The 22,526-nt window shown below is 38.0% G+C and overlaps 2 protein-coding genes across 2 annotated transcripts in view; one reads left to right on the top strand and one right to left on the bottom strand.

The window, feature by feature from the left end:
• The window catches only part of apoc1 (apolipoprotein C-I), a 138,451-nt gene that overhangs the window by 82,592 nt on the left and 33,333 nt on the right, over positions 1 to 22,526 (top strand). The window lies entirely within an intron of this gene.
• The window catches only part of LOC108898236 (uncharacterized), a 30,774-nt gene continuing 25,411 nt past the window's right edge, over positions 17,164 to 22,526 (bottom strand). Inside the window, exons 25-34 of the mRNA XM_018698153.2 lie at positions 22,317 to 22,434; positions 21,355 to 21,533; positions 20,870 to 21,088; positions 19,470 to 19,631; positions 19,070 to 19,297; positions 18,525 to 18,977; positions 18,207 to 18,380; positions 17,945 to 18,050; positions 17,760 to 17,813; positions 17,164 to 17,644 (exon numbers count right to left, since the gene is read on the bottom strand). Coding sequence (XP_018553669.2) covers positions 17,566 to 17,644; positions 17,760 to 17,813; positions 17,945 to 18,050; positions 18,207 to 18,380; positions 18,525 to 18,977; positions 19,070 to 19,297; positions 19,470 to 19,631; positions 20,870 to 21,088; positions 21,355 to 21,533; positions 22,317 to 22,434 — 1,772 coding nt within the window. The 3' untranslated portion in view covers positions 17,164 to 17,565. The remainder of the gene's footprint in view (positions 17,645 to 17,759; positions 17,814 to 17,944; positions 18,051 to 18,206; positions 18,381 to 18,524; positions 18,978 to 19,069; positions 19,298 to 19,469; positions 19,632 to 20,869; positions 21,089 to 21,354; positions 21,534 to 22,316; positions 22,435 to 22,526) is intronic.

Below are 22,526 nucleotides of genomic sequence, written 5' to 3'. Positions count from 1 at the left end.
TATTTTTAACGCCTTACTATACTATGACATTTTTGGACGCCATACTATGTTATGACAGTTTTTGACGCCATACTATATTATGACATTTTTTGACATTTTTCTATATTTTATGACGCCTTACTATACTGTGGCGTTTTCTGACATTTTCGATGTCCCACTATAACGTGACATTTTTACTTCTATTTTGGATTACTATTACTTCTGTATTGCTTTTATTACATATTACTTTCACTGTTACCTCTAATATTAAATTACTTTCACCATTACTTATTACATATCTTTTACATCTAACTTCTGATATTGTTAATTACTTTTGAATTACTTCTATTAATACAAATTACTTATACATTATAGAGCAGATCACTCATTTTATTACACTTTTCTGACATACTGAATACTGAACATAAACAGTTTAATTTCAGTGCTCTGTGTTACACAGTTGATGTAAAGCTGTTTGTGAATTACCTGAAGGCTTCTGTCCTGGTCTCAAAGAAGTTCTTCATTGTATGAAGACTCTCTGCGATCGTGGACTACGTCTGTGATCGCGGACAGTGTCTCTGAGATTATGGACAAGGTCTCTGTGATCATGGACTATGTCTTTATGATCGTGGACGATGTCTCTGAGATCATAGACGGTGTCTCTGTGATCATCGACAATGTCTCCATGATCGCGGGCAATGCCGTCAAATCGGTGACCCCCGTCTCCGCCGATTCTATCGCAAGGTCTCTACGAAGCATGGGACAATATCTCTGATCATGGACGACGCCTCTCTCATCTTTGACAAGGTCTCTGCGATCATGGACAATGTATCTGATCGTGGACTATGTCTCCCTCATCCTCAACAATGTCTCTCCGATCATGGACCATGTCTCTGCGATCGTGGACGATGTCATGGATGAAGTGGTGACACCTGGACAAAATCAAGAGAAATATGCAAAGGAAAATGATCAATACACTACTACCTATTCCTCATCAACAGTTTAACCATGATGAAAACACAGAGAAATATTCAACATTACAGTTGAACCACAACATTTAACAAAACACTTTGATGCCTTACTATACTATGACATTTTTTGACATTTTTCTACATTTTATGACGCCTTACTATACTGTGGCGTTTTCTGACATTTTCGATGTCCCACTATAACGTGACATTTTTACTTCTATTTTGGATTACTATTACTTCTGTATTGCTTTTATTACATATTACTTTCACTGTTACCTCTAATATTAAATTACTTTCACCATTACTTATTACATATCTTTTACATCTAACTTCTGATATTGTTAATTACTTTTGAATTACTTCTATTAATACAAATTACTTATACATTATACAGCAGATCACTCATTTTATTACACTTTTCTGACATACTGAATACTGAACATAAACAGTTTAATTTCAGTGCTCTGTGTTACACAGTTGATGTAAAGCTGTTTGTGAATTACCTGAAGGCTTCTGTCCTGGTCTCAAAGAAGTTCTTCATTGTATGAAGACTCTCTGCGATCGTGGACTACGTCTGTGATCGCGGACAGTGTCTCTGAGATTATGGACAAGGTCTCTGTGATCATGGACTATGTCTTTATGATCGTGGACGATGTCTCTGAGATCATAGACGGTGTCTCTGTGATCATCGACAATGTCTCCATGATCGCGGGCAATGCCGTCAAATCGGTGACCCCCGTCTCCGCCGATTCTATCGCAAGGTCTCTACGAAGCATGGGACAATATCTCTGATCATGGACGACGCCTCTCTCATCTTTGACAAGGTCTCTGCGATCATGGACAATGTATCTGATCGTGGACTATGTCTCCCTCATCCTCAACAATGTCTCTCCGATCATGGACCATGTCTCTGCGATCGTGGACGATGTCATGGATGAAGTGGTGACACCTGGACAAAATCAAGAGAAATATGCAAAGGAAAATGATCAATACACTACTACCTATTCCTCATCAACAGTTTAACCATGATGAAAACACAGAGAAATATTCAACATTACAGTTGAACCACAACATTTAACAAAACACTTTGATGCCTTACTATACTATGACATTTTTTGACATTTTTCTACATTTTATGACGCCTTACTATACTGTGGCGTTTTCTGACATTTTCGATGTCCCACTATAACGTGACATTTTTACTTCTATTTTGGATTACTATTACTTCTGTATTGCTTTTATTACATATTACTTTCACTGTTACCTCTAATATTAAATTACTTTCACCATTACTTATTACATATCTTTTACATCTAACTTCTGATATTGTTAATTACTTTTGAATTACTTCTATTAATACAAATTACTTATACATTATACAGCAGATCACTCATTTTATTACACTTTTCTGACATACTGAATACTGAACATAAACAGTTTAATTTCAGTGCTCTGTGTTACACAGTTGATGTAAAGCTGTTTGTGAATTACCTGAAGGCTTCTGTCCTGGTCTCAAAGAAGTTCTTCATTGTATGAAGACTCTCTGCGATCGTGGACTACGTCTGTGATCGCGGACAGTGTCTCTGAGATTATGGACAAGGTCTCTGTGATCATGGACTATGTCTTTATGATCGTGGACGATGTCTCTGAGATCATAGACGGTGTCTCTGTGATCATCGACAATGTCTCCATGATCGCGGGCAATGCCGTCAAATCGGTGACCCCCGTCTCCGCCGATTCTATCGCAAGGTCTCTACGAAGCATGGGACAATATCTTTGATCATGGACGACGCCTCTCTCATCTTTGACAAGGTCTCTGCGATCATGGACAATGTATCTGATCGTGGACTATGTCTCCCTCATCCTCAACAATGTCTCTCCGATCATGGACCATGTCTTTGCGATCGTGGACGATGTCATGGATGAAGTGGTGACACCTGGACAAAATCAAGAGAAATATGCAAAGGAAAATGATCAATACACTACTACCTATTCCTCATCAACAGTTTAACCATGATGAAAACACAGAGAAATATTCAACATTACAGCTGAACCACAACATTTAACAAAACACTTTGATGCCTTACTATATTATGACATTTTTTGACATTTTTCTACATTTTATGACGCCTTACTATACTGCGGCGTTTTCTGACATTTTCGATGTCCCACTATAACATGACATTTTTACTTCTATTTTGGATTACTATTACTTCTGTATTGCTTTTATTACATATTACTTTTACTGTTACCTCTAATATTAAATTACTTTCACCATTACTTATTACATACCTTTTACATCTTACTTCCGATAGTGTTAATTACTTTTGAATTACTTCTATTAATACAAATTACTTATACATTATAGAGCAGATCACTCATTTTATTACACTTTTCTGACATACTGAATACTGAACATAAACAGTTTAATTTCAGTGCTCTGTGTTACACAGTTGATGTAAAGCTGTTTGTGAATTACCTGAAGGCTTCTGTCCTGGTCTCAAAGAAGTTCTTCATTGTATGAAGACTCTCTGCGATCGTGGACTACGTCTGTGATCGCGGACAGTGTCTCTGAGATTATGGACAAGGTCTCTGTGATCATGGACTATGTCTTTATGATCGTGGACGATGTCTCTGAGATCATAGACGGTGTCTCTGTGATCATCGACAATGTCTCCATGATCGCGGGCAATGCCGTCAAATCGGTGACCCCCGTCTCCGCCGATTCTATCGCAAGGTCTCTACGAAGCATGGGACAATATCTCTGATCATGGACGACGCCTCTCTCATCTTTGACAAGGTCTCTGCGATCATGGACAATGTATCTGATCGTGGACTATGTCTCCCTCATCCTCAACAATGTCTCTCCGATCATGGACCATGTCTCTGCGATCGTGGACGATGTCATGGATGAAGTGGTGACACCTGGACAAAATCAAGAGAAATATGCAAAGGAAAATGATCAATACACTACTACCTATTCCTCATCAACAGTTTAACCATGATGAAAACACAGAGAAATATTCAACATTACAGTTGAACCACAACATTTAACAAAACACTTTGATGCCTTACTATACTATGACATTTTTTGACATTTTTCTACATTTTATGACGCCTTACTATACTGTGGCGTTTTCTGACATTTTCGATGTCCCACTATAACGTGACATTTTTACTTCTATTTTGGATTACTATTACTTCTGTATTGCTTTTATTACATATTACTTTCACTGTTACCTCTAATATTAAATTACTTTCACCATTACTTATTACATATCTTTTACATCTAACTTCTGATATTGTTAATTACTTTTGAATTACTTCTATTAATACAAATTACTTATACATTATACAGCAGATCACTCATTTTATTACACTTTTCTGACATACTGAATACTGAACATAAACAGTTTAATTTCAGTGCTCTGTGTTACACAGTTGATGTAAAGCTGTTTGTGAATTACCTGAAGGCTTCTGTCCTGGTCTCAAAGAAGTTCTTCATTGTATGAAGACTCTCTGCGATCGTGGACTACGTCTGTGATCGCGGACAGTGTCTCTGAGATTATGGACAAGGTCTCTGTGATCATGGACTATGTCTTTATGATCGTGGACGATGTCTCTGAGATCATAGACGGTGTCTCTGTGATCATCGACAATGTCTCCATGATCGCGGGCAATGCCGTCAAATCGGTGACCCCCGTCTCCGCCGATTCTATCGCAAGGTCTCTACGAAGCATGGGACAATATCTCTGATCATGGACGACGCCTCTCTCATCTTTGACAAGGTCTCTGCGATCATGGACAATGTATCTGATCGTGGACTATGTCTCCCTCATCCTCAACAATGTCTCTCCGATCATGGACCATGTCTCTGCGATCGTGGACGATGTCATGGATGAAGTGGTGACACCTGGACAAAATCAAGAGAAATATGCAAAGGAAAATGATCAATACACTACTACCTATTCCTCATCAACAGTTTAACCATGATGAAAACACAGAGAAATATTCAACATTACAGTTGAACCACAACATTTAACAAAACACTTTGATGCCTTACTATACTATGACATTTTTTGACATTTTTCTACATTTTATGACGCCTTACTATACTGTGGCGTTTTCTGACATTTTCGATGTCCCACTATAACGTGACATTTTTACTTCTATTTTGGATTACTATTACTTCTGTATTGCTTTTATTACATATTACTTTCACTGTTACCTCTAATATTAAATTACTTTCACCATTACTTATTACATATCTTTTACATCTAACTTCTGATATTGTTAATTACTTTTGAATTACTTCTATTAATACAAATTACTTATACATTATACAGCAGATCACTCATTTTATTACACTTTTCTGACATACTGAATACTGAACATAAACAGTTTAATTTCAGTGCTCTGTGTTACACAGTTGATGTAAAGCTGTTTGTGAATTACCTGAAGGCTTCTGTCCTGGTCTCAAAGAAGTTCTTCATTGTATGAAGACTCTCTGCGATCGTGGACTACGTCTGTGATCGCGGACAGTGTCTCTGAGATTATGGACAAGGTCTCTGTGATCATGGACTATGTCTTTATGATCGTGGACGATGTCTCTGAGATCATAGACGGTGTCTCTGTGATCATCGACAATGTCTCCATGATCGCGGGCAATGCCGTCAAATCGGTGACCCCCGTCTCCGCCGATTCTATCGCAAGGTCTCTACGAAGCATGGGACAATATCTTTGATCATGGACGACGCCTCTCTCATCTTTGACAAGGTCTCTGCGATCATGGACAATGTATCTGATCGTGGACTATGTCTCCCTCATCCTCAACAATGTCTCTCCGATCATGGACCATGTCTTTGCGATCGTGGACGATGTCATGGATGAAGTGGTGACACCTGGACAAAATCAAGAGAAATATGCAAAGGAAAATGATCAATACACTACTACCTATTCCTCATCAACAGTTTAACCATGATGAAAACACAGAGAAATATTCAACATTACAGCTGAACCACAACATTTAACAAAACACTTTGATGCCTTACTATATTATGACATTTTTTGACATTTTTCTACATTTTATGACGCCTTACTATACTGCGGCGTTTTCTGACATTTTCGATGTCCCACTATAACATGACATTTTTACTTCTATTTTGGATTACTATTACTTCTGTATTGCTTTTATTACATATTACTTTTACTGTTACCTCTAATATTAAATTACTTTCACCATTACTTATTACATACCTTTTACATCTTACTTCCGATAGTGTTAATTACTTTTGAATTACTTCTATTAATACAAATTACTTATACATTATAGAGCAGATCACTCATTTTATTACACTTTTCTGACATACTGAATACTGAACATAAACAGTTTAATTTCAGTGCTCTGTGTTACACAGTTGATGTAAAGCTGTTTGTGAATTACCTGAAGGCTTCTGTCCTGGTCTCAAAGAAGTTCTTCATTGTATGAAGACTCTCTGCGATCGTGGACTACGTCTGTGATCGCGGACAGTGTCTCTGAGATTATGGACAAGGTCTCTGTGATCATGGACTATGTCTTTATGATCGTGGACGATGTCTCTGAGATCATAGACGGTGTCTCTGTGATCATCGACAATGTCTCCATGATCGCGGGCAATGCCGTCAAATCGGTGACCCCCGTCTCCGCCGATTCTATCGCAAGGTCTCTACGAAGCATGGGACAATATCTCTGATCACGGACGACGCCTCTCTCATCTTTAACAAGGTCTCTGCGATCATGGACAATGTATCTGATCGTGGACTATGTCTCCCTCATCCTCAACAATGTCTCTCCGATCATGGACCATGTCTCTGCGATCGTGGACGATGTCATGGATGAAGTGGTGACACCTGGACAAAATCAAGAGAAATATGCAAAGGAAAATGATCAATACACTACTACCTATTCCTCATCAACAGTTTAACCATGATGAAAACACAGAGAAATATTCAACATTACAGCTGAACCACAACATTTAACAAAACACTTTGATGCCTTACTATACTGTGACATTTTTTGACATTTTTCTACATTTTATGACGCCTTACTATACTGTGGCGTTTTTTGACATTTTCGATGTCCCACTATAACGTGACATTTTTACTTCTATTTTGGATTACTATTACTTCTGTATTGCTTTTATTACATATTACTTTTACTGTTACCTCTAATATTAAATTACTTTCACCATTACTTATTACATACCTTTTACATCTAACTTCTGATATTGTTAATTACTTTTGAATTACTTCTATTAATACAAATTACTTATACATTATAGAGCAGATCACTCATTTTATTACACTTTTCTGACATACTGAATACAGTGGTGACACCTGGAGGAAATCAAAGAGAAACATGCAAAGGAAAATGATCAATACACTACTACCTATTCCTCATCATCAGTTTAACCATGAAAACAGGGATAAATATTCAACATTGCTGAACCACAACATTTAACAGAACAATTTTACACCACGTGACATTTTTATAACATTCTTGATGCCTTAGTATAACATGACATTTTAGCTTCTATTTTGGATTACTTCTGCATCACTTTTATATTACAGATTACTTTTACTGTTACCTCTAATATTAAATTACTTTTTCATTACATATCACTTCTAAATGCACAGATAACTCTTACTCTTACTGTTGCAAACGACATCTAGTGACAGATTACTGTGACTATTACATCTTACATCTGATATTGGTAATTACTTTTACATTACTTATATTAATACAGATTACTCAAACAGATTATTTCTATTATTACACTTTTCTGATATACTGAATACTGAGCATAATGTCAGTGCTCTGAGTTGGACAGTTGATGTAATCCCACATAGAACTGGACTAGACAATTGTTGACAACCTCAACTTAATATATGGTCGCACATCCTAAGGAAAAAATAAATTCCTGTGAAATCCAATTATTTCTCATTTTATTTGATAGACAGACAATTAACTATAATTTTTGTTACTTCTCCCCAGATAATTGTAGTAAAAAAATCAATAAATATTAAGGTCGGAACTGGGATCGTACTGTATGAAAAGATTGAGAGCAGTTACTGACATTAATAATTCAGCTCATTGACAAAGTTTTTTTTTCAGACTGGTTAAATGTTCAGGAGACATACCTATTTGGTCTGTGAGGTGATGTTGGTTGCTGGTGTTTCCATTTTAGCAGAGGCTGCATCAGCAGAACAAGCTAACCTGGAACACACAAGTGCAACACTTAAAACACGAATACCAAAAAGAAATAAAAACTTTTCACCACTAAAAGTCAAACAGTGTAGGTGAACATGACACTGAAAACACTGAAGCCTTGACTGAACCTTGACAATCACACTTTGAGCTTGGAGGTGTACAAAGTCATTATTTACTAACCTCAGAGAGAGCAATACTAAGCAATACTAATAGAAATAAACTAAAACAGTAATTTTCACTTCCAAGTTTAGTTCTCTTTAGTTTTAACAAAATTATTGCAGAGTATCAGGAAGTTCAAATAATAATAATAATATCCAAACAAACTGTTCTCAATCAAGTATCAAGTCAACACAAACAAGTGAGGTAAACACTAATATATACAACAGGAGATGAATGGATGACCATGGACAGATTACTGCAGCACAGAGGCAAAACAAAGCAGCTACGCAAAACTGCTATAACCAAACACAAACCTGAGACACACAACAATGTCCAATGAACACAGAGACAAAAGGCTGATCACGCAAAGTTGCAAAACGATCACAATTAGCTGCTGAGCCGTTGTTCCAGTTTAACTGGTGATCCTGTTAACTGCTGATGTTTGTTTACATTTTTTGCTTGCTTTGCTCCAGATGTTGCTAACATCTTGTCGGTCGCAGACTCGTCATTTTCGGTAGAGGAGCCTACCGTGTGCTTGTTTAGTGTGACGAGATATTGAAGACCTCGCCGAAAAACGCATATACATCACCAGATAAAATGCATATCCGTTTCAACATCACCTGCAGTCAACAACCCGAAATATGCTGCACAATAAATAAATAAATAAATGTTTAGCGAGTCCCACGACGGGATTCGAAACGATAAAGCTTCAGCGACAATAAACAGGCTAGAACTTGCACCACTGTAAAATTATAAATCAGCCTGGTTTCTTGTTGAGCTTTAGGACTGTGTCCATTCTCAGAGGACTGATCTCCTGCTCATCTAAGGGAACATCCACCACCACCTTCTCCAGGCCTTATTAGTCATTTTTGATGCTCGCTATTAAGTAAACAGGGACTGTTTATGTTAAGTTGTGACTATCACCAGTTGACATGGGCGTGTTTCATGAATCAATAACAGGTGTTAAACGACTGACAGATTGACAGATTTATACACTGAAGGTACGGTAGATATTAGCAAACGGGTGGCCTGGTTGTGGTTTATATGCTGAAGTTTTATCGTTTCGAATCCCGTCGTGGGACTCGCTAAACTTATTTATTGTGCAGCATGTTTCGGGTTGTTGACTGCAGGTGATGTTGAAACGGATAGGCATTTTATCTGGTGATGTATATGTGTTTTTCAGCTAGGTCTTCAATATTTCGTCACACTAAACAAGCACACGGTAGGCTTCTCTACCTGAAAATGACGAATCTGCGACCGACAAGATGTTAGCAACATCTATAGCAAATATCAGCAGTTACAGGATCAGCAGTTTAACTGGAACACCGTCATGAATGGGCTCAAAATGAACAAGACAGAACACAATCATCAACAACACAGCGACCGCAAAGAGAAATAAACAAACGCCCACCGACATCTCATCCGTTCACCTTATGCCATGGTCACTTTAGCCACAGAAATATAAACACACTATTACCCACTCTTAAAAATGGCTGAAATTTAAATAAAGCCAAGAGATACAATTAAAAGAGCACGCTAGTGCTAATGCTAGCTAAGCTTGCTAGCTTACCTCCGCGCTGCCGGTTTGCTCAGCGTCCAGCTTCAAACAGCTCCAAAGCTTGTTCTGTAATGACGTTTCTCTGCGTAAAAACAACACGAAGCGACGACTCAAACGTTGGTCTTACTCCTTACTTTCAATCATCTGACACTGTTTAATCCGTCGCACTGCTCTGCCCTGCTCTCCCAATACTTCCATGTGCTCTCCACAGACTGTATCTTCCCGCTGCCGGTCACGTTGAATGACGACATGCGTCGGCAGCAACAACGTCACACGCAAGCCAATCTCGATATGTCAGACTGGTTTGCAAAGCTATAAACAGAATTTATTCAACCAAAATGTGTTGTGTCTAAACATTTCAGGCCAGAAAAGCACGAAGAAGAAAAAAGTATGAAGTATGAAAACAACCAGGGCAATGTGTTCAAGTGTAAAAGGGGAAAAGTTAGATGTAGAAAACCTGCTAGAGGAACACCTTGGGAGAGATCACATTTTTAAAATTCATTTCTGTTTTATTGAGAACCATAGGCTGAGAATAAAAAACATGGGCCACCACATTGTCAGGAGAGTGAAAACAGATGAAATATGAAGGATCTAAACTGAACAAAATTTATTAACAGCTTTCTTGCTGGAAATTAAAACTTTAGTGTTGGTGCACATATGTCAAACATGAGCTGTCAGAGGAAAGAGAACAAATAAATTAGATCAACCTTTGGAGCGATAACCAGAGAAGATAACTGATCTGAAGTATTGTATTACAAGACTGCCACTTAAGCAAGCTTCACTCAGAAAGTAAATTGTTTTCTTCACCCTACAAATAAACATAACTTCTTAAAGACTACAAACAAGTACATATCATAGATAAGCTGTTAGAATTTCAGGGCAGTATTTTTTTAGCTGTCACTTTATTTATTCCAGTCCTCTAGTAGGCACAAAAACGTGCTTGTGTAAATTATTTATTAGTTTCAAAGAGTCCCACAGACTACTGAATATATTTTCAAGCTACCCATATATGACAATCAGAAGTGTGATCCCACCACCAAAAGAAAATTATTGTGTTACAGACATTTCTTCAATTCTCACTTATTGATGACTCAGCACCAAGGGACAGGTCTGAAATTCCCAGTCATACAGTATACCTGTCGATCCCTGATCACTGTCTCCCAACTGTTCAGTACCCACTGCAGCCTTCACTTTTAATTAGCTAATTATATAACCAAGAAAACAATGATATTTAAAATGAAAAATTGCTGGTCCTCCATGTGTAGAGGTGAGATATGAATGAGAGGAGATGCACATCATGGTATCAGAAGCATCAGTGCCAGCAGCAGGGTGAGGACTGGGGAAGCCACCATAACAGGAGAGAAGCCAAATATGCTACAACAGAAAGAAAGGAATTGATTGAAAACAATAATACACACATGCCTTTTGTGGTTTAAAGTGGAAAATTAGTTTGTGTAGCAAACACGTTATTAGATGCAAAAACTACATTACTGTGCCTTGTAACCAAATGATGCTTAACAACCTCGCAGGTTTTATAACTAGCAAATTTCAAATTCATATTAAAAGCTAATTCCAGTGCTTAATTCTGCATCATTCTTTAAGCTTTGTTTTAAAGTGAGAAGTTGTTTGCTGGAAGTGTATTTAATATCCTACCGTGATGAGCATGGGCCATCATCCATTTCTTTTGGAGGATGTCCCATAGTCACTGGTGGCACGTGAGGACATGGTAGAGCACTTCCATTGACTAGGGAAGTGAGATCTAGCAAAAGAAGAGAGAAGTTCCAGAAACATCATACAACAAAATTTCCATTTAGGTATGAAGTGATTTAAATCTTTCAAACATGTTTGCTGTAAAATTCCAAACAGAACAGGTTTATAATCAAAGTCAACAGTGAGATCATTTTGATCAGCCTGCCTTGGAAGTTGAAGGCAAAAATGGCACTCCCTCCCTTGAGGAAGTCTCTGGATTTAATTTCTTCAAAAGTCGCAAAATAGACTCTGCCAAGCAAAGGTCCGGCATACACAGTCTGATTATTCTCATCCACGAAGGAGGTTCCAATCTCACGAGGGTCATCCCAATAAAAGTAACCTGTATAAAGAGAATATCTAGATTGTAAAAGTACATAACCAGCGAAAACATACAAGTGTGCTTACGTGGTTGTGAATCTCTTTCACTCAGTGGTTAGTGAATTTATTAATTATAAAGGATTTCTCTGTGTTCTGTTAAACTTACCCTGAGGGCTGGTGTGGGTTGGGTCCGTGGTGATACTCCTTTGTTTTGTCATGTGGTGCTGGATGTTGGGCGTCTGATCCAGCAATTGGAAAGTCACCTGCCTTTGGGGGCAAGGCCACTCCAGCTGGTCATCATATTTGCCAGACAGAAATTGTACAAACAGTCCGACAAAACTTTGGTACAGTACTACTGCTACCCGGTAAGAATAGCCCCCGCTAGAGTACTGTCGTGGGCTGTATATTGTGGTTCCAAAACTACTGGTGCTCAAAAGCTTCTCAAAATCATTAAGCTGTATGGTAACATGTGGACACTCGATCTCAGACAGATTGATGTCATCAATTGAGAAGCCGCCTGAAGAGCTTCCTGTTCCTTTACGAACCTCAAACTCCACCTGGAAGTGCTTGGTGGTGTTCAGGGAAACGTGTTTGAGCTGCCAGTGAGACGTTGGTGGGCCTGGAAGAAGAAAATGTCACACATTCATGATTCATCATCGTTGTAAATGCCATTTAAAGCAGATGACACGGATAATCATAGTCTGACATTACCAGCGATATATCCCACGAGACGGAGGGTTCCTTTAACATCCTGTTCATCTCGAAACTCTCTGATCCAGATGTGAAGTTCGTCAGACTCGCTCCCATTGTGGTAATAGTAGAACTGGAGACAATGGACACGACACTCCCTATTGGAACTCATCCTGTGGGTCTCCAGCCAAGCTGAGTCTCCCTCCTTACCTGATCTTGTGCTAGCATGCATGAAGTAACCTGCATGACCTAGAATAATGTCCAAAATTAATTTGTCCTCATATAAGGTTTGTAAAATTCAAGCAAATGATATATCAGGGAGATTTACGTTATACTTTCCCCAAAGACAGGTTTAACTTGTTTTTTTTAGGCAAAATCTGTCTAAATATGGAGATTTTGGAAATTTTAATTTGGATCTTACCCTGATGACTACTGCCAGTGGGTAGGCCAGTGTGGTCAGAGCTAGGACCCCCGTAAGCATGTGATACTATTTCCCAGCCAATGCCATTCTGTGAACAGCGGTTCATGTGACACATGGTCCCATTAGAAAAACCGCAGTACATCTTAAATGCAATGGTTGAGTCTGTAAAGGTGAATGAAGAACACAGGATTTAGTACTATTAAATGACATGGGGAAATCAATTTATTAAAGTCTATAGACGATAAATACATTACATTTTGTGTTATAGCTGCAGTCAGGTGTATGTTTTGTGGGTAATGGTTTATTTTGATCTGTATTATATTATCATCACAATCAAGATTGACTACAGCATATTTTCATTCTTTAATTGTTACCACAGAAGCCTCATTGCTGCTAGGATTCTTTTAGAGCTGTCTCAAAGGGCAAAGGTTACACTGTAAAGTGTTTTGAGCTGTGTGTCTGACTGGCTATATAATGAATATGGGCATATAAATGCTGGTGGCGAGAGAGGTCAAAATGACATCATGGTGGTTCTAGTGTTAAATACAATTGAAAATGATTAAATAAAATGGTTAGGTTAAATATTTTTTATGAAATAACATGCTAATTAACAAATAATAGAACTTACCTACTACCTCTGGTCCATTCTGTAAAAATATTTGAACAGATCAGTAATGATGCAATTCTAAGATAGTTAGGTCATGGTTTGTTCCTTAGATATATAGTTCTAAGGTAGTTTACTCTTAACGTATCATTAAATACAGTATTATTAGTTAGTACAGCAGAACACACCCAAAAAAACGTACTGGTCTTAGGTTTAGTTCCGAGGAAGCTGCCAAGATCACCACACAAAATATGTAGCCTTTCATCTTTGTAGTGTATCTTGAACCACACTTAAATTGTACAAGAGATTCTAAAAACCATGAGAGGAAAGATAGATATATTATTACTGAATATACATCAATTATATAATTTTCATTTAAGTTAATTTGAAAATATATTATGTTTGTTTAATTTGTAATTAAAGAGGACAGAAAATGGCAATCATGTTTACCTTCTGCCACCCTGTCTTTTCCTCAACTGCACATGAGAAGCTGTATCGTTAGGAGAATCATGCAGCTTCATTGTTTGATGAATAATTGCTGTATAGGCAACAATGCTGTCAAAACAAAAATCTTAGTCATGGTAACGTGCGTTGATAGTAGCTGCACATGTCAAATTGTTATCAGATTTTGGCAAATGCACACACAGGGTGCTGGGAAACTTTTTTTTCAGGTATAAGTTACATAATAAATAGTCAGTGTGTCCTACTGTCTCAGTTGATGATCTTTTTATATTTTTTTAGAATGTCTACTTATTTATCAGAGCATTAGCCTTGTTAGCCTCTTAATTGTTATGTATCTTGATGTGTAATTAAACTTCACAGTAAATCTTACACTCTGGATAAGTTAATCAATATTAAAAGTTCTGTACATTTCTTACCACAAACCAGTTTTGTGTCTTGTGGTTGAGGATTTTTTAAATTCATCAAATACAGGGAATATCTGACTGAAGGTTGCTAAAAACAAGATTAAGAATAGACCATGCCATGTTAGCAGCTCTGTGAGACTGTATTTATGCACTGCATCAGCATGCTAACAGGCTCACAAGTGCTGTGAGACAGTGCTAACTTGCTGATGTTCAGCAGGTATAGTGTTTTAACATGTTCACCATCTTAGTTTAGTGTGTTAGCATGCTAATATTTGCTATGCTGCACAAAACACAAAACAGGCTGCAACTGAGGCTGATGGGAATGTTATGAGTTTTACATGTATTTGGTTACAATCTATTTTTGATTAAAATTTTGACCTGATCATTCAGTTTGCTGTTGTGGTGTCATTTGGACATACACTGATGACAATCAAGGAAAAACAAATGAATAGAGGACCTGAAGAATAGAGGAGCTAAAAAAGAAGGAAGATGATAACTTCCTATAAATGGGGAACAAGCTAACTTCATTTTTGTGAACACTATGGGAGTAAAGTATGCATATAGGAGGGAAATCTCAGTTTCAGTCTCTTCTGCTTATCTAAGAATTGGGTTGCAGTGGCAACAGCCTAAGCAAGGCATTCCAGACATCCCTCCCAGCAACGTTTTCCAGCTCTTCCTGGGGGATTCCAAGGCGTTCCCAGGCCAGAAGAGATATATAGTCCCTCCAGCACGTTCTGGGTCTACCCCAGGGTCTCCTCCCAGTTGGGTGTGCCTAGAAAACCTCCAAAGGAAGCCTCCCAGGAGGCATCCTAACCAGAATTCCAAACAACCTCAACTGGCTCCTTTTGACGCAAAGGAGCAGGGGCTCTACTCTGATCTCCCTCCGGATGTCCACGCTGAACCCGGACACCCTCTGGAGGACACTCATTCCAGCCGCCTGTATCCAATACTACTACTAATAGAAATAAATTAAAAGCTGAATTTTTACTCTCAATGCTTAGGTTTAGTTCTCTTTAGTTTTAACCTAATTATTGTAGAGGAAGTTAAAATCTAATATTCAAACAACAAGTAATGTAAACACTAATATACACAACAGGAGATGAATGGATGACCATGGACAGATTACTGCAGCACAGAGGCAAAACAAAGCAGAGAGGCAAAACTGCTATAACCAAACACAAACCTGAGACACACAACAATGCCAAATGAACACAAAAGACTGATCACAAAGATGCCAAACGATCACAACTTGATGCTAAGCCGTCACGAATGGGCTCAAAATGAACAGACAGAACGCATACATCAATGACACAGTGACCGCAAAGAGAAATAAGCAAACGTCCATCGACATTTTATCCATCCACCTTATGTCATGGTCACTTTAGCCACAGAAATATAGACACACTATCACCCACTCTTAAAAAAGGCTGAAAATTAAATAAAGCCAAGAGATGCAATTAATAGAGCAGCTAATGCTAATGCTAGCTAACGCTTGCTCAGCATCCAGCTTCAAACAGCTCCAAACCTTGTTTTAACCACCAGATTTGATCTGTAATGACTTTCTCCACGTAAAAACAACATGAAGCAAGGAATAAAAATGTAAACAAAAATTAAATCAGTTAGTTAGGCCTGTCGCTGGTGAGATTATTTTCTCATATCACATAAAGATCTCTGGCATATTGGATTTTCATTAATTTCAGGAACATAAAGTTGACATTCATTATAGTAGCACATGAGGGTGGGAGGGGTCTTTATGTATTTAGACTTGTGAATAAAGCATTAGGCTAGACAAAGCAAAGTATTGACCATTAGGTCCAATTCTGTGTCTTTTAAATAATCAAAAATAGTATTATAATATATAACAGGCATTGTTTGGGTTGTACTATTTATCCAGTCCATGAACTGTTTCCAGAGCTGCTGGACATGAGAACATGAAGGGAGGAGATGCTCTGTTGTTTCAATATCACTTTCACAAAGAGCACATTCATTGCTCTCAAAACCAAACCTCAAAAAATCACTAGAGGGACACAGATTATTCATTATTTTGTAGTGAATTTCCTTTGTGTGGAACTGGACATTTGAAGAACTTTGTTTCCAATTTGGATACTGCTGATTCAAAAGATGTGTTCGACTATTTATTTACTCAAACAAAGATGTGTTGTTTCTATTTGTTGTTTACATTTCAGGCCATAAAAACAAGAAGAAGAAAAAAGGGCATAAAAGGGGAGAAGTTAGATGTAGAAAACCTGCTAGAGGAACACCTTGGGAAAGCCAGGAGAGCAAAAACAGATGAAATATAAAGGATCTAAACTGAACAAAACTGATTAACAGCTTTCTTGCTGGAGATTAAAACTTTGGTGCACATATATGTTGACATGTGTTGGTGCACATATGTCAACCATGAGCTGTTAGAGGAAAGAGATCAAATAAATTACATTAAGCCAGCTTCACTCAGAAATAGTAATAAAGTATAAAGTAATAAAGTAAATTGTTTTCTTCATCCTACAAATGTAACTTCTTAAAGACTACAAACAAGTACATATCGTAGATAAACTGTTAGTTTACAGTGCAGTTTTTTTAAAAATTTATTCCAGTCCCCTTGTAGACACAAAATTATTTATTAGTTTCAAAGAATCCCACAGACCACTGAACATATTTTCAAGCACAACCAATCCCACCACCACCAAAAGAAAATTATTGTGTTACAGACATTTCTTCAATTCTCACTTATTGACTGACTCAGCACCAAGGGACAGGTCTGAAATTCCCAGTCATACAGAATAGCTGCCAATCCCTGATCAGTGTCTCCCGACTGTTCAGTACCCACTGCAGCCTTCTCTTTTAATTAGCCAGTTATATAACCAAAGAAACAATGACAAAGATATTTAAAATGAAAATTAGCCACAGGCTGAACTACTCAGCTGAATTACTGAATCAGCCAGTGGCAAATTTGCTGGTCCTCCATGTGTAGAAGTGAGATATGAATGAGAGGAGATGCACATCATGGTATCAGAAGCATCAGTGCCAGCAGCAGGGTGAGGACTGGGGAAGCCACCATAGCAGGAGAGAAGCCAAAAATGCTACAACAGAAACAAAGGAATTTATTGAAAACAATAATACACAGTGAATTTCTGACCAGTATCTTGTGGTACTCTCTTCACACCTAGTGTAAAATGTGTGAGTAAATTTGAATACCTGTTGTCATCTGTTGTTTGAGGGGGTGGAGGTGGAAGGGTGGTGGGTAAGATCCTGTGAAAGACATTGCATCATTTGGAAGTCATATTAAAAGCTAATTCCAGTGCTTAATTCTGCATCATTCTTTAAGCTTTGTTTTAAAGTGAGAAGTTGTTTCAGTGCTGGAAGTGTAATTAGTATTCTACCGTGATGAGCATGGGCCATCATCCATTTCTTTTGGAGGATGTCCCATAGTCACTGGTGGCACGTGAGGACATGGTAGAGCACTTCCATTGACTAGGGGAGTGAGATCTAGCAAAAGAAGAGAGAAGTTCCAGAAACATCATACAACAAAATTTCCATTTAGGTATGAAGTGATTTAAATCTTTCAAACATGTTTGCTGTAAAATTCCAAACAGAACAGGTTTATAATCAAAGTCAACAGTGAGATCATTTTGATCAGCCTGCCTTGGAAGTTGAAGGCAAAAATGGCACTCCCTCCCTTGAGGAAGTCTCTGGATTTAATTTCTTCAAAAGTCGCAAAATAGACTCTGCCAAGCAAAGGTCCGGCATACACAGTCTGATTATTCTCATCCACGAAGGAGGTTCCAATCTCACGAGGGTCATCCCAATAAAAGTAACCTGTATAAAGAGAATATCTAGATTGTAAAAGTACATAACCAGCGAAAACATACAAGTGTGCTTACGTGGTTGTGAATCTCTTTCACTCAGTGGTTAGTGAATTTATTAATTATAAAGGATTTCTCTGTGTTCTGTTAAACTTACCCTGAGGGCTGGTGTGGGTTGGGTCCGTGGTGATACTCCTTTGTTTTGTCATGTGGTGCTGGATGTTGGGCGTCTGATCCAGCAATTGGAAAGTCACCTGCCTTTGGGGGCAAGGCCACTCCAGCTGGTCATCATATTTGCCAGACAGAAATTGTACAAACAGTCCGACAAAACTTTGGTACAGTACTACTGCTACCCGGTAAGAATAGCCCCCGCTAGAGTACTGTCGTGGGCTGTATATTGTGGTTCCAAAACTACTGGTGCTCAAAAGCTTCTCAAAATCATTAAGCTGTATGGTAACATGTGGACACTCGATCTCAGACAGATTGATGTCATCAATTGAGAAGCCGCCTGAAGAGCTTCCTGTTCCTTTACGAACCTCAAACTCCACCTGGAAGTGCTTGGTGGTGTTCAGGGAAACGTGTTTGAGCTGCCAGTGAGACGTTGGTGGGCCTGGAAGAAGAAAATGTCACACATTCATGATTCATCATCGTTGTAAATGCCATTTAAAGCAGATGACACGGATAATCATAGTCTGACATTACCAGCGATATATCCCACGAGACGGAGGGTTCCTTTAACATCCTGTTCATCTCGAAACTCTCTGATCCAGATGTGAAGTTCGTCAGACTCGCTCCCATTGTGGTAATAGTAGAACTGGAGACAATGGACACGACACTCCCTATTGGAACTCATCCTGTGGGTCTCCAGCCAAGCTGAGTCTCCCTCCTTACCTGATCTTGTGCTAGCATGCATGAAGTAACCTGCATGACCTAGAATAATGTCCAAAATTAATTTGTCCTCATATAAGGTTTGTAAAATTCAAGCAAATGATATATCAGGGAGATTTACGTTATACTTTCCCCAAAGACAGGTTTAACTTGTTTTTTTTAGGCAAAATCTGTCTAAATATGGAGATTTTGGAAATTTTAATTTGGATCTTACCCTGATGACTACTGCCAGTGGGTAGGCCAGTGTGGTCAGAGCTAGGACCCCCGTAAGCATGTGATACTATTTCCCAGCCAATGCCATTCTGTGAACAGCGGTTCATGTGACACATGGTCCCATTAGAAAAACCGCAGTACATCTTAAATGCAATGGTTGAGTCTGTAAAGGTGAATGAAGAACACAGGATTTAGTACTATTAAATGACATGGGGAAATCAATTTATTAAAGTCTATAGACGATAAATACATTACATTTTGTGTTATAGCTGCAGTCAGGTGTATGTTTTGTGGGTAATGGTTTATTTTGATCTGTATTATATTATCATCACAATCAAGATTGACTACAGCATATTTTCATTCTTTAATTATTGTTATAGGTATTTTCTACTGCCCAAACTGCAACTGCATGAACTTGAACCTAGCTCAGGCTTGTACTGTCAGCTTGTATTAATTGATTGGCATCAGGTGTGTCACATGTCCCTCACAATCACTGTCTCCTTCACAGCTGTGTGACTACATGCTGACTAATAACCAATCATATCCATGCAGGAGAAGAGCATGCCCATCATAGTACGAGATCATACTTATCACCTTTATTCTGCTGATGCACTCCTGTTAATTGCACTTGCTGCTGCAACTCAGTCCATCACCACAGCCTCATACGCTATATTTTTTATTTAGGTATTGCTGTTTGAGCTAAAACTCACTGAGTGTTCATGAAAGTATCTGTAAAGCAGGGTTCTGTAGCTCTGCCACAGAAGCCTCATTGCTGCTTCCACCAATGTGTTTAACCACTCGCTATGAATGGTCAATACTTTGGCAGAAGTGTCTTGGCTACTTATTGGCTCTGACCAATTGCCAGGAAACCAGTGGAGCACCCAGGATGTTACAAGTCATGGCCAAGAAACATGTCTGTCACATAACCATGTGTAAAATTGTCATTTCTACACTTTGATTTTTATGCAGATTAAACAAATGAGATATAAAGTGTTATTCATTGTGCTTTAGAGGGACTGTTAGATGCATATTGTTGCTATTTGATGGAGACCAGCCTGCTGTTTCCCCCTGTTTATAGTATTAGATCTTCTCATCTAACTTGCCACCAGAAAGTGAAAAAGCACATTGCACATCTAGTTTTAGTTGCCCAAACCTGCTTCAGACCTTAAACATAGAGGTGACGGGGTGGATGTTGGTCATCAGAATCATTTTTGTGCTGAAACTTGTCATAATTTTGTCAGATAAAATGATAAAAAAAAGTCAGAAAAATTATGCTGAATTGGAAAATATGAACTATGACTATGAAAACACCAACAATTACTTTCTTTTGGATAATAACAAAAACATGTTGTGCTTAAAGGTGGTTAAAGGTGTTGCACTCTTTAAATTCCAAGTACTTACTGCATTTATAGCGGAGGTTCAGTTCCAGAACATCACTGGGACTCATTTCCTGTCTTTGACCAATCACATCCTGGAATTTTGGGTCTTTGGTGATAACTGTGGATCCATTGCCATTACTGAATGCATCTTTGCTATAGTGCATCACTGACCAATAGTCGTATGCGACTCCATGAGTGGTAGAGGATTCACTGCTGACTTTTTTAAAATTATTCTCATAACCTAGATGACATATATAAAAGCAAACCATCAGTTACATTATATTTAATTAACATATTGATTATTCATGAGACATACTTGGTTTTTACATAATGTAATTTGATCAACTGATTTATTAATTTATACTTAAGATAATCCTGCTTTTAAGTGACAATTACTATATTACTTATATTATTTTATATTTTAGACCCTCATACACCTGTAACATATCCAAGATAAATACCTGAATATAAAGAATGGGAATATTATAATGAAAGTGTTTTTGGAACCTGACAGGATGTTCTCAAATGCAATGGTCACATAGTCATCTCTGTCAGGTCTGGACTGTTCATGGTAGAAGCCAAGAGCGTGGAGAAACTCATGTTCAACAGTGGAGATCTCATCACAGTAACTGCCAATAGAGAGGTCCTGTCCGTTGCTGAATACTTGCCCAATATATGAGTAACATCTATGAAGGAAAAAGGACTTGTCAGTATAAATCACATTCATATCTTTATGTAATTTACCTGCCTGGGTTGGCCAGAGATTTTATAATTAGACACATACATTTCATCACTATAGCACCTTCATGCTTTTAAATTTGGAAGAGTTAATAAATGTCATCTTAGTCTCAGTGATGAAAGAGTGCTGGGTCATTCTGTTTCCAGTCAGATAAGGCTGTTGTAGCACCGTCTCAGATTTTGTTCAAACCTTGTCTATCTCATGAATGGGTCCCAAAACCAAGGCGTGTCAAATATTTCTTTTCAAATCTTGTGTTTTCATATTTGAGCAAAAATACTTCTCAGGCCTTAGTTTTGGGACCTAAACATTAAACAGACAAACTTTGAACAAAGTCTGAGATGGTGTGGCAACCACTTCCCTGGACTCTGTACGAATGACCCTGCTGCTAAAGAGCATAAGTTGATCTGACTGGCGTTAGAATAAGTGCTTTATTCAGTGGCACAGGCAGTTGACATTCAAGTGAACTGTGCTAACTGTGGTAATTAATCATCCCTTTACATGTGAGTTTTAAGTAAATTACCTGAGTGTAATTTCTATATACAGGATCATACAGAACTTTGTATGTGCAAATGGTTATTTAAAATCAGAGTGGTTAGGGCAAATAACAGTTATTTTACATATCAGTTAACCTGTCGTTTATATTTGTTACAGATCATTTATTCTATAAAATGTTAGAAAATGGTGGGAATCAAAAGTGTAAGTTGGAAAAAATGTCAAATACAATACATACCCGTCTAACTTTTGGACATTAATATAATATTTCTCAGAGTCTCTTAGTTTGAAGTCAATGCATGACTTCAACCTGAACTGGTCAAAGGATTTCAGGATGACTCCTTTTGCGTTGATCTCTTCCATTGTTCATGGTTATTGTTTTATGGGAAAGAACAAAGAAATGACAATGTAAATGCAACTGATAGATGAGGTATTCTTTCATATGTAT

This window comes from Lates calcarifer, linkage group LG15 (assembly GCF_001640805.2).
Source record: "Lates calcarifer isolate ASB-BC8 linkage group LG15, TLL_Latcal_v3, whole genome shotgun sequence".
NCBI classification, from domain to species: Eukaryota; Metazoa; Chordata; class Actinopteri; family Centropomidae; genus Lates; species Lates calcarifer.
This window is presented reverse-complemented; position numbering and strand designations above follow the sequence as displayed.